General features: G+C 39.1%; 1 protein-coding gene across 1 annotated transcript in view; it reads left to right on the top strand.

The window, feature by feature from the left end:
- kirrel3b (kirre like nephrin family adhesion molecule 3b) overlaps nt 1-19,920 on the top strand; it is a 265,115-nt gene that overhangs the window by 180,906 nt on the left and 64,289 nt on the right. The window contains exons 3-4 of the mRNA XM_073851114.1: nt 1,083-1,232; nt 9,975-10,124. Of these exons, the coding sequence (XP_073707215.1) occupies nt 1,083-1,232; nt 9,975-10,124 (300 nt within the window). The remainder of the gene's footprint in view (nt 1-1,082; nt 1,233-9,974; nt 10,125-19,920) is intronic.

The raw sequence follows: 19,920 nt of genomic DNA, 5'->3' as shown, positions 1-19,920 counted from the left end.
AATAAGGTAATTACAGTACTTACAGCCACAGTGCTTTTTGCATTCTCCAAAGGCTGTTTTGTCAACTTTTGCTTATTTCTGTGGACTTTTTTAGTAAAGTATAACTAAGTTAGAAACACACACACACACACACACACACACACACACACACACACACACACACACACACACACACACACACACACACACACACACACACACACACACACACACACAGAAACTGAGAGGGTGGTAAGTGTTCCACAGAAATGAGTATTGATTAAGCAGTACACTGAGATTTAGAGTGGAATGAGCAATATGAGCCATTTTCTCCAATTCTAGATAGGCACACATCAGGGACAGCTGCAGAGTTCAGCATGACTGCCAGTGTGACTCCCATTATACAGTACTGCCAGCAAGAAACTCGTCATCTCTCCACTGAGACAGCTCATTGCAATATTGATAGCTGATGTCAACCATTGTATTTTTGAGCGTGCATGTTTGTGACTGCACATGCAATATGTACCATTGGAGTTTGAAATACATAACATTTGTCTTCTAACTAGATTCCCTTTGGAGACCGAAATCTTTGGGGCCAACTGTCAATGCTAACCAGTCATACCTGGACCCCCCGAGTGACATGTATCGTTGTGCTGGTATCTTTGTGCTCACCTGTGGATAGATACAGGAATACTGCTGATTCTGAAGGCTGTCTTTTTTTTCTCTTTTTTTCTTTTCCTTCTCTTTCTATGTTCTCGTATCTGCGACACGTCTCTTTAAGTGCGTCTCAATGGGTTATTGCTGACAGCCTTCTCGGGCCACCCATCTCTAATGGAGTTCAACTTCATTTGTATTAGCTGTTTTTCTGTGTGAAAGATGCAGTGTTGACATGTTGAAGAGAGGCCCTTGGTGCACTTCAATATTGCGTGTTAATCACACTTGAGTACTTGAGAGTTATTCATTGAATACATTCTATAAATTAAGTCATGTAACATTAAACCGCTTCTTAATAAATGTCTGTTTGAGGAAAGAGCTCTAAAGTGCAGTGTTGTAGTTAACACATTAAAGTTTAACTCTATCTTTTTCTGTCTCTGATGTTTCAGGAGTGAATGCCATGTTCGCACAGCAGCCTCAGGACTTGGTAGTTGTGGCCGGTCAGCCTGTCACACTACCCTGCTCCATCCCTGGTTACCACGGTGTTGTACTGTGGATCAAAGATGGCCTCGCTTTGGGCGTCGGAAGAGAACTTATAGGTAACCAATTCATACACAGTTTTTAGCATACTTGACTGAAAACATCATCAGTTTAGATTTTGATTTTGATGCTGGTGAATCCATTAAGCTTCTTAACTAGCTTAATCTTGACAATATTGAAAAATCTAAACATTTTCACTAGACAGACTAGACTGGTTGACTAGCTAGTCATCTTCACTTGTAAGACCATGCTGGTTGACTAACTTAACTATTTTCTGTTGGTTATCTAGCTTCCTAGCTGAAAAAAAAAAGCCAGCTAAACCAGCCTAGGCTGGTTGGTTGGTTTAAGCTGGTCAACCAGGCTGGTTTTTGCTGGTCATAGCTGGTCACTAGGCTGGTTTTAGAGGGGTTTTGGCCCAGCATGTTAGTCTATCTAGCATGTTAGTCTATCAACTTACTTAGCTCAACAAGAAAGACCATGCTGGCTGACAATCTTAACCACGATTTACTGTCTCCACAACCCTGTTGAACAAAAACAGCATATGCTGGTTAGGTAGGTTTTGATGCTGGGATGCTGGTTTTAGCTGGTTAATGCTGCATAAACCAGCAAAGGACCATCTTAAACCAGCATACCAGCATCAAAACCTACCTAACCAGCATATGCTGTTTTTTTTTTTTTTTTGTTGTTGTTTTTTACGGGGAAGAAAGATGATCAACCAAACCAGTAAATTAAGCGTCAACTGCTAGACTAGCACTAACATGCATAAACTAACCAAAGTTGCAATGGACATTCTGCCTTATCCTAGTAAAGAAATATGCAAATTTGTTTTGTAACATGTTAACAATTTACCATAATTACTGTGTGAAAGGTAAAAGTGTCCACAGCTCCAGAAAATTTGATTGAATTTTACACTTCACCTAGCAGATGGTCTTCATTAGCCTCTCAAACAACCAAATTGGTTTTAAACAAGGCTTTTGCTAATTAAAGTTGACTTTGATATACACAAGTTTAAGCTGCAGGGTGTGATTGCTTTTTAAAAACTGTCCAATTGGTGTCAGGCATAGAAGGACAAGAGCAACTAAAATATAACCTCTTAAGTACTTTTAACGGTTAATAGCTTTTGAAGTGTGTGGCTCTTCTCACTTGCAAAGTGCTGCTTGTTTGGCTAAGTTGATTGCTTAATTCGTACTGACAACCACTGGATTCCTATTCCATCCGCCTACAGACTTTGAACATCGCAAACTTCGTTTTCACATTCAGGTTGGTCGGAAATAGTTGGTCTCTCTTGGTCTTTCTATGACATTTACATTGGATTTCATGGATTACAGTGGATGAAATCCTTGTAGGGTAAGAGCAGGTGTAAGCATCTTTTTGAAAAGTGTGGATTAACAAAGGTCTTGATGCTAGCAGGATTCCCTAGACTCAATGAGCAGCACAAAGGGTAAATCAATGTTTTACTCCATTTTCTTATCACCGATGGAGCTCTGCTTTGCGTCCTGGGATATTTCCAGTGCAAAGCATGACGTAAAGCCCAGTTGGCCTCTTTAAAAACAGTTGCTGGGCTTATCCTTAAAATTAAATATGTATTCCACTAGAGATCACAGGTCTATTTGCCTCTGACCTTCAGTGGCCGCTGCTCTGTGCCATTTTGGCACTGATAGTGGCCTTTAATTAGACCCCAATAGGCAACTGAGCCCTGATAAATCCTTTCGGCTCCCAAGTTTGTCATTATCAGGCTCCTGAGAGCCAGGCTCTGGCAATGTAAACACTGGGAGAAGAGCTTTAGAAGTGGTCAAAGAGGAAGCGAGGGTGAATTGAAGCCGGGGTGGGGGTTGGGAGGTGAGAAGAGGTTCTGCGCTTGCGGGACTCGCGATTATGAGAAGAGAGACAGAGAACGGCACTTAACGGCACATCAGCTGCAGTTTAACAGTCACGGCCGGGAACCGAAGGCTGACCCAATCCGAGGCGAGCCAGCCCCATCTAGCTCTTTATGCGGATCAATGGCGGGCCAGCGCTCAGAGGGCCATGAAGAATTTCAATGAAGTTCTCCGCTCTCTATGACTCTCTTTTTTTTTTTCACGCCATGTAATTTTTTTCGAGTTGCAGAGAGCCCGTGCTTTAAACAAAAGAGCACTTTAAAAGCAAGCTTCGGGTACAAGGGCGGAGGTGCACTGCTTTGACATGAATGACACTTTACAGAATAAAACTCTGCACAGCTGCTCCTTTTATCAGTCTTGCCTGCGTCAACAAGTAACGCTGCGTCCAATAAAGAAAATTGACACATCTACGACTACGTACTCCAAGCTAGCAGCTGCACACATAAAAAAAAAAAAAAAAAGAGGCGAGTACAACAGCTCGTACAAATGCTTCACATTTCAATATCAGCCTACTCAGCTATTCATGGAAGAGGCCTGTCTCATTCAGCATGGTTTAAGTTCAGGAGAACATTGATTAAAATGAGAAATCGCAAACAATATGTTTAATAAATCAACAGACAAAAGAGTCTGATTTGTATCAGTCCCCACATTCTTCGTGGAGGTCCTTTTGCTCCTGGTTCTAATTAAAGACATCAGCCCAGGGCTGCCACAAATACACAAATAAAAGTCATGAATATGCATTGTGTGCATTGCTGGTGTAAATGTGAATACCCAAACAGAACTTGAGAGGGAGACGGCACAAGCATGCTTGGACGTAAAGAGCCGAGCAGTAGAGACCTGCAATCCCGCGGGAGTACCGCGGGACCCAAAGCAACAGAGTGCGGCGCGGGACGAAACTTGATGGGCAAGTGCGGGTGCGGGCGGGTAGAGACTCGTGTGTGTGCGGGATGCGGGAAAATAAAATGATTCGCGGGACTCCCGCAAAATAGAAATATCTAAACATAAAATATCTAAAAACAAAAAATTGTTATTCACCTATTGCATAAAAGCTGCAAGAACAACATAAATATGATTAGTAAGCGTGAGAATAGGCAGTTTCAATTTAAAGCTTGTTTGCAGCGTGAGGAACGTAGCCATCTGCTGATTTCTGGAACGCATCGCCAATCAGTGGTGTTCAAGGTAAAATCCACTCACTGCTCAAAAGTTTTGCACAGTGCTGAATATTGCGTGCTTACAAATTACAACACACAAAGTGTAGACATTTATGAAAGGCTAATTGTGCATAATATCAATTGTGTTATAAGAGCTTTATGAGATTGCGTACTGAGATGTCAACTTTAAAGGAGCTTTGTTTGTTTGCATTCTGCAGTGGATGCACGCAGTAGCTCATGTTTGCTTTTTTGTTAAGAATAACAGTGGTTTGTGAATGTTGATGCTTAGCCTAAATAACAAATATTTTATCCAGAGCATTTATGCTGGGGTCTAGTGGAACTTACGAGTTGTTACAGAACTTTTTCATGTAAATTCAATCCAATGCCATTTACTAATGTTTGCACACATCAAATTAATAATATTTGCGCCATTATTTACAGTGAAGGAAAATTTATTTGATCACCTGCTGATTTTGTACAATTGCCCACTGACAAAGAAATGATCAGTCTATAATTGTAATGGTAGTTTAATTTGAACAGTGAGAGTAGGAATAACAACACAAAATCCAGAAAAAATGCATTTCAAAAAGTTTTGCATTTTAATGAGTGAAATAAGTATTTGACCCCTTCGCAAATCATGTCTTAGTACTTGGTGGCAAAACCCTCGTTTTGGCAACCATAGAGGTCAGACGTTTCTTGTAGTTGGCCACCAGGTTTGCATATATCTCAGGAGGGATATTTTCCCACTCATGTTGCAGATCCCCAGTCATTAAGGTTTTGAAGATGACATTTGGCAACTCAAACCTTCAGCTCCCTCCACAGATTAAGGTCTGGAGACTGGCTAATGTGCTTCTTCTTGAGCCACTCCTTTGTTGACTTGGCCATGTGTTTTGGGTCATTGTCATGCCGGAATACCCATTCACGACCCATTTTCAATGCCCTGGCTGAGGGAAGGAGGTTCTCACCCAAGATTTGACGATACATGGCCCCGTCCATCGATCCTTTAATGCGGTGCAGTTGCCTTGTCCCCTTAGCAGAAGAACACACTTGGGGTCATAGACAGCATTTCTCCTCCTCCAAACACGTCAAGTTGAGTTGATGCCAAAGAGCTCGATTTTGGTCTCGTCTAACCACAACACTTTCACCCAGTTCTTCTCTGAATCATTCAGATGTTCATTGGCAAACTTCAGATGGGCCTGTACATGTGCTTTCGTGAGCAGGGGGACCTTGCAGACGCTGCAGGATTTCACTCCTTCATGGCGTAGTGTGTTACCATTTTTTTTTTCTTGTTTTTTTTTTTTGTGACTATGGTCCCAGCTGCCTTGAGATCATTGACAAGATCCTCCTGTGTAGTTCTGTGCTGATTCCTCACTGTTCTCATGATCATTGAAACTCCACAAGGTGAGATCTTGCTAGACCTAGGGAGATATTTTTTGTTTCTTTCATATGTGAATAATTGCACCAACTTTTGCCCTTTAAGAGAGTCCTACTAATCTCAGCTTGTTACCTGTATAAAAGACACCTGGGAGCCAGAAATCTTAATATTATAGACCGATCATTTCTTTGTCAGTGGGCAAATGTACAAAATCAGCAGGGGATCAAATATTTTTTTCCCTCACTGTAAGTCCACAGTTCTTTGCTGTTCGCATTGTTAGTAAATCACACGCAGAATTTTCCCTAGCATTGGCGGTTTTATGGAGTTGCGCTAATTTGCTCTGTTTAGTAAATCTGGTCCTAAATCTTTTTTTTTTTATTTTTTTTATTGTATTGATTAGTACTGAGTTGGAACTCAAGTACTGTACTTTACAATTCCTGCTATCCACAAAATATATCTGAATCTTAGTACCTTAAATCTTCAGAATTAAACCAAATGGAAGAAAAATACAGTTGTACGCAATTAAAACATTTTTCTCGATCATTTCTTCTGTACGAGCTGTCAGATAGATATATTCACTCATTCGTATGATCATTAATCACTGCGTCACGTCTCTATCCACGGCCCTTTTCCCCCTCCATCGATCTGACATAAAGACTAATCCTTTCCTGTCCTGATGGATTCATTAACTCTAATAGGGCTATTTTATATTGTTTGCTTTGCTTGACGTGGGTTGTCTAAAGGATTCATTGTGATCAATGACAGAATTATTTCATTCTTCCCTCTTACATCATTGGCTGTGCATTTCTTGGGTGATACCTGCATGATTTATATAATGATATATTAATCTAAGATGTGTCCAGTGGAGAGATGAAATGTGTATTATACTGAACATCACTGATAGGCACATTTGGGTTTATAAAGTAGTGCATTTGTATACAAGGGCCTAGCTCAGATAATGATATAGGTGGGTGGATGTCATCTCTAGATCACAGTTAATCATTGTTTGTTATTTGACTGGTGTCGGCTTGCACAAAGACTATCTAGGATTGCTCCTTCATTTTATTACAGGATCACTGCAGGAAGTAAATCCCTGCTGACTTCAAACTCAAGCATTCAATGTCTACTCTTTTTTTTTTTTTTTTCCTTGATGGAAGAGGCCCACTAAGCAAACAAACAAATACATATTATATTATATTATGCTATTACTTATACAAATAATTTATATAATTTAGCATTATATACATAGAATTTAGTATTAGTATTTTGTGTGTATATATATATATATATATATATATATGAGTCAAAGCAGTGCATTTCGGGAGAGTCCACGTTCAGTTAGTAAGACTGTGCTAACCATACTGAAGTAGTTGATTTTGCAAATTACTGTGAATTAATAGTGCTTGATAAATCAGAAATGTCTTTAGAAGCCAGTGCATATATTCTGCGTCCATCTGAGAAATAAAACCTCAAGATTTGTAGCTAGGCATTAAGTGGCAATAGATGCCGCCTGCAACAAACCCATCAATCTCTCATCAGGAATAAACACAGTATTGAACCAAGTCAATGGCCATTAAAATGACTCAGTCTGCTTCCCTTGCTTTGACTTGCCACTACCATAAACAGCACTTGATTTGGCTATGTTCACATTGCAGACATTAAATTGTAATCTGACAGTTGCCAAGGTTAACTGTATTGCTCAAAGGTTGCTCATTTGGAAGATGTAACAGTGTTTTCAGTAAGGTTTCATGTGAGTTTCAACTTCAGATTTCTTAGATTGCCACAAATAATACAATTAGCATACAGTAAGAATACTGACTTACAGAGTACAATTAAAGTGGATATATTTTTAATTAATTTGATGAGAAACCGTTGAGTTCATTTTGAAACTCTGATTACAGACTTTGAAATCACAGTTTGAGATCTTCTGAAACTCTCAAGTAGACGTATGAGATTATTTTAAAATCACTTTTATGAAAAGCAGGAGACTTGCCGTAAGCGGAATTCTCTCCATTTAATCTTTTTGACATCTAGAATAAACAAGTGAGATATTAAGGGGATAATTTGTAATTTTTTCTTTTTAATTTGTTTACTCTTAAAATACATGGATACAGATGCAAAGATACATTCTCAAATGTGGAAAAAAAGTAAGGTCAAATATAGGTAAATAATTGGCCAGGTCAACATAAGCAGTTCCTTTTACATAACAGCTTTTCATCTTAATTAATTAAATATCACCATATTTTTTGAAAGACCTTCAAAACAACTTTCCAAAGTAGTCCACTAAACGATGTGGGCACAGTCTGTTTTGATGGCTTATTAAATGTTTGCTTTTTGGGTTATCCTGCCTCTTTTCTGTCTCCCACTCACTTAGAGAAATTAAAAGCTGTATGTGGGCAGATAAAACACATTGCACCATAATCGTCTGCTGCTCTCTCCTCAATAGGGAAAATGAGAGACACTTCATGGTCTATTAAAAGTGAATGGGATCCAATGAGGCAACAGGCAATAATTGGCATTTTCTGGCACAGTGATTTCAACAGCCAGGCTCAAGGACTTAAAAGCCATTAGTCCAGTCCAGTCTATTTTTCACTCCTTTCTACAGCAATATGTTAAAGCACATCCCTCTTTCAAGCCTCATTGCTATAGATTACAGTGACGGCTGCAGTAATAGCCCCATGGTAGAGCTCAGGAATAGGCTGGACTTCGTACCACACAGTACTCAAAAAGATATAGGTGATATCAGGACGCCCTTTCAATTTGACAACGGGTGATACATCTCTAAACAAGTGGAGTCAGTTATATAAACCCAATCAACCATAAAAACACATGCTGTTTTAAACCTTTCAGTTTGAAAAGCAGATATGCTTTTCGAAGCCAACACTTTAAATAGAAAATGGACTTGCTCGCGTTGAGTGCCCTGAGAGCATGAGGGTGCATGACGATTATGTCACAGAGAATTCTCTGGAGCGAACATGAATCATATCGATGGATGCTGTAAAAATCAATATTCTGCCACAGGTCATTCACTGGCAAAGATTCAAATGGCTGCTCCGTGGAGACTTGGAAGCAGGAACTGGAAGCGAGATCACTTCTGCAAGTGTAAATTTAGCCACATAAAAAGCAATATTGAAATAAATCGAGGGATAAACGCACAGCGCTTGGTTCTGCAGAGAAATACGCTGAGATCAGCTTCTGACGCCATTAAATCCGTATCGCCCATCAGCCATCAATTACTGTCTTGACTTGGAAAGAGAAACTGCACTAACAGCAATGGCAGCACTTTTTAGGGGTCTCACAGTAAATTGCAAATCTCTCATAATTAGAAGTATTTTGCCTTCTGAGATCCGTTAAAGACATTCATATGGAGAGGTTGTGAAGTACAATCACACGTCTACATTTTCTATAGTGACAAACCAAGGAGAATTCGCTCCTTATGCAAATTCCCGGCTAATAGTCTGCTGATGTGTTTTAAAGGATATGCTTGCTGTTGTAAAACAGTCAGTTTTCCCTGAAATACATCCAGCTGAGTATATTATTAAACCGCAAATCACCATTCCTCTGCATCGGTGGAACACATCTCAATCTTCTTGGCTCTGTGTGCTGCTTACTAAGTGCTACACCTACAGCAGCTCGCCTGAGGACCAGCTGAACATATTATCGCAAAACCAGCAGATTGCCTCACCTCAATCAACAACCGTCTCACCTCAATCATCAGTACGTCTCACTCCAGCCGGCACAAAGTATCACTCCAACCGGCACGAAATCTCACCCCAACCAGCAGAAAGTCTCACCTCAACTGGCAGAAAGTCTCACTCCAACCATTAGAAAGCCTCACACATCTGTTCATCCTTCGTTTATTTTAGAAAGGTCATAGATGTGTTCTTGCACCAATTCTTATCTCACATCAGATTTTTTAATTGTCTTGAGGGACACAAGTCGTCAGTCTTTTCACTTTGCAGCAGTAGGAGGAAAGAATTGAACTTAGATTATGGAGGACGTACAGTAAAAAGCAGGTGAAAATAAATGACTATTTTCATTGTTTTCCACACATCCATTAAAGCGAACAAAATATTCTACTTAATTAGCCCTTCTAGAAATCTCAGAAACAAATAATATACAATAAATTCAACTGATGTCCTTTGATATCACAGTGGTTGCTAACAAACAGCCAACGTTGCATCAGCCACCAACACTAACTCCCTGTGGCATTCGAGGATTACCTTACACTGTCATGAAGTGACTAAAAAGCCGCTTTAAATCAGGTGTTAAGTTAGTACAGCTCTGTAACCGACAAGGCACAATTTCCCTGAATTTTATCTACCCAGAAGCGTTTAAAAAACTCATTTATAAACCGGTCACTGAGGGCATTAACCAGTCAACTTCTCCGTTTTCCAGGTTACCCTCGCTATGCTGTGGTTGGGGATCATGGATCTGGCGAGCACCACCTTCGCATCCAGAGGGTGGAGCTGACGGATGATGCTGTGTTCGAGTGCCAAGCCATCCAGGCTGCCATGAGATCCCGTCCCGCACGACTTACTGTGCTAGGTTAGTAACAACTGCAGGTATATGTGAAGATTGATGAATACGTCCTGCCGATAGCATTTGCATACATATGCCTTTCAGCAAAAGCTTATTTGCATTCTCAAAGGTGCCTTTTAAAGGAAAAACTTTTAATATATTTAATTTATAATTATCTTCCAAACAGCATTCACAAATGTAATCAGAATATAGACTGATTACAATGATCTCGAACTATCCTTAAATATAATATCAGCGAAGAGTAATGTACAGTATTAAAAATAGATTTTTCACTGACCAAACTCCCCTGCAGTGCCATAAGTTCTCAGTTTTAATTTCCTGCTGCAAATCCCACCGTCTTCATTATTAAACCAGAGAGGTCATTGAATCTTAATTAAGTTTTATTGGGTTATTATTCAGCGTTGCTGTTTCTGCGATATTGGGCAGCAACAGTGTTATCTGTGTAATCAGCCACCTGGTAGGTTTATCTGCTGTAAAGAAAGACCACCCACACCCAGCAAGTTATGGCTCTTCCTCGCACCAGTGGGCACAACTGGGGTTGGGATTGGGGTGGTGATATGGAAGTGGTGGGGTAGGAGATGAAGCACATGTGCTTGCCAACTGGAATGTGATTTGCTTTATTGATCTCCACTAATGAAAAGTGAAAATAATGACCTGCATGGGAGGATGTAGTGAGGGAAATTAGAGAGAGAAAGAAGACAAATTACGTGGTCTGAGGTTGCTCCTCTACAAATGACTTATTTGCTAATTAGAAGGATCAGACAGTCACCTAAATCCCACTACTACCCGTATCAGAAACACCTTATGACCAAAACATCATTCACAAAACATCACTATTAGGGCTGGGCGGTATACCTTTTCATACCGAATACCGGTGTTTTTTTTTTTTTTAATGATATTAATTTTTCATATACCCCAATACCGGTGAGTGTGTGCGTACAAAGCGTCGGGAACACGTATGTTGTCGCAAACAGAAACTGCAGCTTGCACGTGCTTGTCTGAAGCAACACATCTGCGGTGTGAACGTATTTCAGTATATTTGAGAAAGACCCAGGGTTAGCGATTTGCAAAACTTGTAATGCCGAAATTTCAAGAGGGAGTGTGTCTGCAGTGATGAGAGCAGAGATCGACGCATTGCGCGCAGACAGATGTAGCTTTCAGTTACGTCGCAATATTTTAAAGATATGCCTTTTCTATATACTGTATTTTTATAAATATTTATGTTTTAAACCACGGAGGTGAGCCAATGGATATCACACATGCAACGTGAAAACTGCGCAATATGTTAAAGTGAAAGTAAAAACTGACAGTGCTTTCAGTATCTGATGTGCATTCTTGCAGAGATAATGAGAGACGATTATACTTCATATGCTGAAATTAATTTAGTCCCTTAATATTTTTCTTGTGCCCCGAACATGGTGGGAAAAAAATAAAAAGAAACGTATTTTGTGTAAGGTTTGTTTTTGGAAGTCTTAAATAAAGCTCTTAATTTTCAGCTCTTAAACACTGCAGTTTTATTAGGAGGTTATAAAAGTCATAATTATGATTTCAGGTGGTCTTAAATGTGGGGACTGAAAGACAAGAATTGCGATGAAACTTCAAAAGGCTATCCATTGAATAAATATGAGCGCTGCACCTTTCAAAATCATTTTCATGCGCTGCTTGAATTGTATACTACCATTCTGACAGCGCCTCCTGCTGGAAGAGAAACGCATAGAGTTGTAAATGTGAACTCATGGATCCACAATATAATGTGTTATAAAAGTTTAAACAATTTCAGCAAAGGCAGTAAAATATATGTATATGTTATTTAAGTAATATAATACTTGATTGATAATAATTGTTTAAATTGATATAATTGATTTATTCTTTGAAACTTTAATATTAATTCATGCAATTGCAATGCCTTGATTCTAGTAAGATTTAGTACACAGTCATAGCCATAAATGCAATGGTACTAATAATTGGCATAATTATTTCAGTTTCGGCCAAGAATTTTCATTTCGGTGCATCACTACATCATATGTAAATGTGGTCAGGCTAACGCTGTAGCCGCAGGAGGCAACACAAGCAGTTTGCTTCACCACCTCCGCCACAAACATGTCCTGGAATATGAAGAATGCACAATAAAGTGTTGTGTATTTTGACTGCAAGTCATGAATTCTGATTTCTTCACTTCATTACAATTATGAGTGCCACTGTCACTTCTTTGTGAACAGCAGCATTTTGTGAGACCAATCAAACCTGGGTTAATACTAGTCCGGTCAATGTAAGCCAATATACTGCAGTAATTATTCTCTAATTTATTAGGAAATGTGGTTAACACCTAGTCATGCATGGAAAAAAAAAAAAAATACCGTCATATACCGTGATACCGTATAATTTTGAAAAAATACCGTGATATAAATTTTTGGTCATACCGCCCAGCTCTAATCACTATCGATTTCCAAATATGTGTGAATGGTGAAATGATGCACGGGTGGTTTTGTTTATCATGGTTCTCTCCTGCTGTGGTCATTATTAATTGGGGCTTAATTAGCACTGCTTTAGAACTGCCTCAATGGGCACTGATAACACTAATTATCCATCATAAACTCAAGCAAAATCCTCAAGTTCATCCCTGCTTAGTTTAATTTCCTGTCAAATTTGTCACTAAGGGGTTAGTGGCTTTGTGATGTTTGTGGCTATCATTGATCAATTTCATGGGGCTAGACAAGGATCATATCATGCTATATCATATCATAGACTTTTAGATTGAACCCAAGAACAACAACATTTAGATGTCTACAATGTGGTTTATTCTCAGTGAGGTAAAATTATAAAGTTCAGGTAATATTATTAATAAAACCAGATGAAAACTAAAGATAAGACTCTTGTGTAGCATCTGCCACTTTAGAGATCCCTCTGATGGACCCAAACATTACAAAGAGCATTTGAAATGATAAGAAAATATTCATAAATAATTGAATTATGCCTGGTTTTGGTGCAAAATAAACCAACAGCAACAAACTCGACCAACTGAGGAGCATACATTTATCACACATGATCCACTAAAGCCTCAAGCTTTTGGAGAGAATGGGTGACCAGATCTTCTAACCTGTGCTTGTAATATATGCGGGCTCTGTAGCAGAGTGATCTCTGGGCTGTCTTTTACAATGTCAAGAAGCCTGGTCTGAGCCGTAGTGATGACAGGAATGGGAGTGTGACTCCCTGTCTCCCCAGTATTTCTTACCTGACAGCTGAAGTGGTCCCTCAACCCCTCACTTCATGACTCAGCCTTCCCTCACATAGCGGCTGAAGGCTGGAAGGTTAGGGCAGGTGTACTCTCTACAGAGCTCAGCACAGTCTGGATCAGCCAATCCCACTAAAGGCTTTGATATCTGATCAAGCGCTTGAAAGTGGGGAAAACTGAATCCCAACTCTGTGAATTATCCTGAATACTAAATTTCTGAACCACTTATGGTTGCTTGCCTGAAAATTGTGGGAAAAGCTCTTGGGGAAGAAAAAAGAATCCTTTCCTTCATCAAAGAGAAACCTATGTCATGTCCGCTGTGACATAAGATCTGAATTTTGAACTTTATACCTTTGCAGAACTCTGAGTTTGGGGATTGTGGTTGACCTCCGGAGGTCACCTTTTCTGAATTAGTTATGAAGAAAAAGCTATTCTTTAAGCAGTTGCCCTCTGGGCTAATTATAAACCCCTCTAGAAGATAGCCATGCTTGTCTTCTTACGTGTCCCCTCAACATTAATCTCAGCCTGGGAGAAAATGGACTGCAGAGTAATGGAGGGAGAGAGCTTGCATCTGGCCTTATAAAACTAGCAAAAGGTTACTTACCGCTTCCATACATCTGACGATTTTGAATGCATTTATTTCTCACCTGGGGGTTCAGAAGTTCTAGCTTTGAGTGTTTCTGCAAACCCATTATCAATTTCAACCACCTCTACAAAGCTCTTATATATTTGTCCTTTTAGCAATTTACTTTTCCACCCAAACTCTCCATCCTCACCCTTAAACTCAATTCTGCTCTTTCCAATTGTCTCGTTAATAGTTATCATTGCTCGTTCCCTACAAGAAAAAAAGTAAATATGCAAAGTAATAGCATAAGTAGTCAGATGATCTTACATTCGGTTATCTTATAAGAGTTGAAATTGCCCATTAGAAAATATTTGCTTTCCAAAGGATTAAATCCTTGCAAGATGCAAGAGCTAAATCTACCCCACTCATTCTTCATTCCCTTTTGCGCAAATTAATAATCATGATTTCATAACTAATGGAAGATCAAGTGTCCTTGCGGGAAAAAATAAATAGGTGAACAACTTGGAATCTGTATTACTTGGCGTTTGAAAGTCTCAACGTCTTAGCCTATGATTTGATAAACAGCTTCAAGGCATGGAGATTATTAACTTTTAATTGCAAATCATGAGATGCAACCACTCGACATCTTTTCAAAAACGTCCTGCTTATAGACTTATGAAGATAAACAAAGGTCATCAATTTGGATGCAGATTTCATTTTCACACAAATGTAATGCCCTGAATACCATCAAACTTAATTTAAGTTCTCTCTCTCCATAAGAAAGTGTTATTAAAATTAACTAAATAGAAATCATATGCAAGCATACACACCAAACCCAGAAGTACATTTTTTCCACCCCTTAGGACAAGGGTCACCAAACTTGATCCTTGAGGGCCGGTGTCCTGCAGAGTTTAGCTCCAACTTGCCTCAAGACAGCTGCCTGGAGGTTTCAAGTATACCTATTAAGATCTTGATTAGCTGGTTCAGGTGTGTTTGATTAGGGTTGGAGCTAAACTCTGTAGGGACACCGGCCCTCCAGGACCAAGTGTGGTGACCCCTGCCTTAGGAGAACAACAAACCATATAGAGTTAGAAACTTTGACCTGAATTGCAATTAAAAGAAAGTTAAGAAACAAATTAACAACAACAAAGCCCTATCATTGAAAACCAATGGAACTTTTCGCAACTCTTTTGGACTAACAGTTGTTGGCAAACACACAGAGCTTTTCAAATCACATAAATCCCATAAACCCAGCGTCTGTGTTTGCATGCATGTTTGTTGAAAGATGATTCTTACTAAATCAAATATTAGAGACTAAATTGATTAAATATCTGGTTTATGTACCATTACATCTGAACTATTGCACATGTAACTGTGCACAAAAATCAAGCAGATGTTATTTAAATGGACGATTAGCTTTGTTGGGAGTTCCACCCTGCTGGGCTGTGACCTCAGACACATCTGCAAACACACTCCTGTGACCTGAATGACAGACGGCAGTCTGTACAGATGTTCTGTTACTTACAAACGTCAAGCTGTCAGTGTTTCTGTGATGTAATTCTCTTTGACATGTTAAGTAAGGAAAAATGGTCACTCTTGGCTATCCTCGATTCCTTTTTACTAACAGCAGATCATACACCCATACACACATTGATCAGGATTGATTTTAAATGTAAGTTATTCAAAAAACACATTTCAATTGTAATTTATACATACATCTGTGTTGAGAATGTTTTTAATTTCAGAATTTTTTTTTTTTTTTTTTCTTAAAATTTATTAGAATATTTTTGGAAGACATACAGTCAATATTTGAACACAACTCTCCTGATAAGTTGTTGGAAGAAAAATATTAAGTAGCTTGACATAATTATTATTTTGTAAAAAAAAAAAAATAATAATTAAATTAAATATAAATATAATTTAAATAAAACGTATACAAACCTTTATTTTGCTGAAGGAGTGCACCAAATCGGTGGCGCTGAGAACCGCTCTCTTCGTAGAGGACTCAAAAAGCCCACACTCCTCTGATTGTAACTCAGCAGCTGGGTTGTTTTGTTAGAGACAGACTTAACCCAACGGTTGGGTAGAAAAAAATAACCAAGCGTTAAAAATGACCCAGCAATAGTTACAGAAAAACTGCTCAGCATCTGGGTAAAAAAAAAAAAAATATGAAAAATTACCCAACAAATTGAACCCAGCACCTTTGTGAAAAATTTAAAACGACCCAATAAAATGATCCAATGGGCTGAACCCAGCATTTTTTTTAGAGTGTAGTGATGCTGGTTGGCTGAAGGAACCAAAGCAGCCTATTTCAATGTGCACTTTACTGTGGTGGGTATTTTTACTGCTTCATTGTCATCTCCAACCACCACCTATTCACGATCTGACCCCAACCACGCCTCTTCAACTAGAGGAACCCAACCGTATCTCATAACTTCCTCTTTTTTCCAGCCTACTGCGTAGTCAGAGGCCATGACAATCCTCTCAGAAAACAAAATGAGTCTGCTTGTAGTGGTCACGCCAAAACCCAGCCCACGCTCACTGCCAGTGCCCCTGCACCTCTATTTCCTGCACACTTTGATGCTTATTCAAAGGTAAATCTTATTTTCTTTCCATCACCTTTGGTTTCCCAACCCCTGACTCTATTCTGCTATAACTCTGGCAATCTGGCCGGGCATCACTCATGCATCGAGCCGTTGAAACCGCAGACATACAGCCCCTGCCAAATGGAGAGAAGCAGAAGAAATGGAGAGAGCAAGAAATGGAGATAGAATATGGATCAGTGAGAATTTACCGTCGAATTCTGCCTCCCGCAAAGCAACACATTAGTGACAGCGCTGTGGAGGGAGCTTTGATTTGGGCCAGTGAGCCACGTATGTCACTTGTCTCCATTCCTGGCATGTTTTCGATTGCACTTCCTCTTCTTTCTTTTTTTTGTTGCTGATCTATCTATCACAGCCCGTAGCAGCCGCGTGAGCAGGTGACGGGAGCCGTTGCTGAAACAGACGGGCCTCATTGTTGTGCCAGACACGTCAGTGGAGGCAAAACACCACCTCACCCATTCGGTTCCCAACAGATTGCTTTCCCCCCACCGTCCCAGAAGCCCCTGCTCTTCTAGTTGTGCACTGGATTACAGGCCATATCGCCCCACTCTTCCACAATCGTGTTTTTGAAGTCAATACATGTAACTCAACCTGCAAAGCCACTGCCATAGAAACCCACTGTAAATGAAGTGAGATTTTCACCCCTGCAATTACTGCAGCATCAAACCCACTCTAGAGAATAAAAGATATCTCTCTCATGTCCTTCCTTTTAGCTCCTGGAAGTGAAACATTGCCCGTCCAGTTGATTTAAAAAGCTTGTTGCTGGAATTCAAGGTCCCAAGTTGATTGAGCCAATGTTTCAGTCCATTTGGTTAATTGCAAATCCATTTGCCTGCATGTTATTTATTGTTTTCTTCAGTTACACGCTACAAGTTAAAGGTGTTGTCACCTTGAACCAGGTCTTGCACAATCTAAACCTTGTTTCTGGCTACAGATTGTTTATTGTTTAATAAAGGTTTTTTTTGAAAATACACCAGACCCGGTAGATCTTGGATATTGTACAAACATTTTCTCTGTGAAATTGCTTATCTGTTCAGTAATGTTTTAGCCCTTTATTGAACTCTCACTTCACATCATGACACTGTGGAAAAACTCTATACTACACAAACTCTATACAAAAGTATTTCCAAGCTCATATTTTTTTTCTTCCTTGCTGCACAATGCAAGATTGTATTTTCCACACAATGACAGAAAATGAAGCAAAGCTAGCTCCAAAAATGGCTTTCATAACTTACAAAATTTGGTTTCTACTAAATTTTGCAAGCCATGCAAAAGCTTTGTGCGATGTGAAGACCAACATTCAGGTTATTTGCTAAAACACTCTTCCAGTGAATATGCCGCAATATTTTACATCAACAATTTGATGCAATATGTGTTTGTTTCTCATACAAAGCTATTGTATGGCTTCAGACCAAGCGTATGGCATTTTTACTAGTTTTACGGTTCTTTCACATTGCTTTTTTTTTTATAAATTGCAGTTCAACCACATCCATCTTCAGTCACAAAGTCTGTAAATTGATTTCATTTGTGTCGTTTCAAAGAAAGAAAATTAAGGTCAGTAAATGACATAATTTATTCAAACTGTAAAAGCAACTGAGAAAGCGCTAAAAGGCAATCTATGAGGGCATGCAGGATATAAAGAAAGAATTATGGATTAAGGTTTTCTCACCCAAGTGGAAGGTGTAAGAATTGCAGCCCACTGGCCAGTAATTAAAAAGGAGCGATCAATCCGCGCTGCTGACCGACTCATGAGAAATCTATTGAGTGACTGCGGTAAAGTGCTAATTTGGAGCCATTAGGGGATGCAGAGTTTGCAAACAGGCCAGTAATGATGATGGCTTGCATGGCTACAGGGTTGCCCTTTGTACCACTGTCAGACTAAGAGTGTCTGGGAGAGCTGAAATTAGATAGGGAATGTCTGACAAAATCTCAACGCCACAGCCCGAAATAACAGCTCCTTCCTTTAATGATCAGTGCCATTTGTAGTGCATGGGCACAGCCATCAGTAGTGACAGGCCTATGGCAGACGAACAGTGTATGGCTGTGAGGTCTGCGAAGAGCAAAGAGAAATACAGGCTCATTGACTTTTTTTGGACACAAATGCTTTCTTTTAGATGTGTAATTTTTCTGGTTCCATATTAGGAGCTCAAATAACCCCTTTTAGAGATGGACAATTCTTCTTTTAGTAATTGAAAAAAATTAAAATAAATAATAAATACTTCCAAAAAATAATACTTTGATATTTCCTATTATTTTTTGCTACTAAAAGCAGTCAATTGGAGCTGCAATTTAGCTGATATAATTTGTCATCTTTGCTATGAACAGCCACACTGAGAAAGTTAGTAATAAAAAGTCGCTTAATCCGAATGCCCTTATATACATTCAACTAAAACATCTTCCCTACCAAGGACATCTACCTCAGAAATTGTATTCATTTTGTTGCAAGTGGAACTGGATTCATTTAAAATGGACTATCATGGGACAAAAATTAATAACCATCCTCACAGGTCAAGAAAGAGTCAAGACTGACTGTGAAAAGCCTGAAGTGTGCATTTATATCTATTGAGAGATCAACTGTATACAGTACTTAAGACTGCAACTGGCAAACAAATAGCAATATGTGAATCATAGTGGTAGCTACGCACCTCTAAATCTAATTGTTTTCCCTGTTTTTCTGCAGTTTGCAAGATTTTATTGTCATTACAACTAGATGCTCACCTTAACATTACCTGAAAATTGTAAAATAGATGCAAAATAGATGCTCAGGCAAGAAACCAATTACGTAAAAGTTTAATGTGAAGCTGAATCACTGTTATCAGTCCTCTTTCTATTGTTTTTTTTTTTTTTTTTTTTTTTTGAGGAGGATATGAGGGGTGGTAAATAGTGGTAAAATACATCTTTTAGTAATGCAACTATAGCTTTCAGAAAAATGATATTGTATTATTGTATGTGATTGTATGTAAAGACCATAACCTTGAACACAACACACAGATTGACTGTATTAGAGAATTGAGACTTGCTCAAGAACCTACTGCAACCTAAAATTACCAGTCAACACTGTCAGTCATGACAAAAATCTTAGCTAAGATGATTATCATATACAGTCGATTTTTTAGTTTTACTAGGATTGCACTGGGGTCTGGTCGTACAACCTGACCATCAACGGTCGCACAAAACCTGAAAATAATTACACAGCGTGCGCATAGCTTTATTGTCTTCCCAGATGTATTCTCTAGTTCCAGAGCTTTAAAATTTCATCTGTGGGAATAATTGATATTGTTTGTGTGCACAGCTGAACTTACTCATTGAATATTTTTAAGAGTGTAAGCAAAGATTGAACAGCTTTCCTTTGTTCAGGCTAATTAAAGACCTTAGCAACGTACAATTCTGAACAACCCCTTG

The sequence above is a fragment of the Garra rufa genome, chromosome 11, assembly GCF_049309525.1.
Source record: "Garra rufa chromosome 11, GarRuf1.0, whole genome shotgun sequence".
NCBI lineage: Eukaryota > Metazoa > Chordata > Actinopteri > Cypriniformes > Cyprinidae > Garra > Garra rufa.
This window is presented reverse-complemented; position numbering and strand designations above follow the sequence as displayed.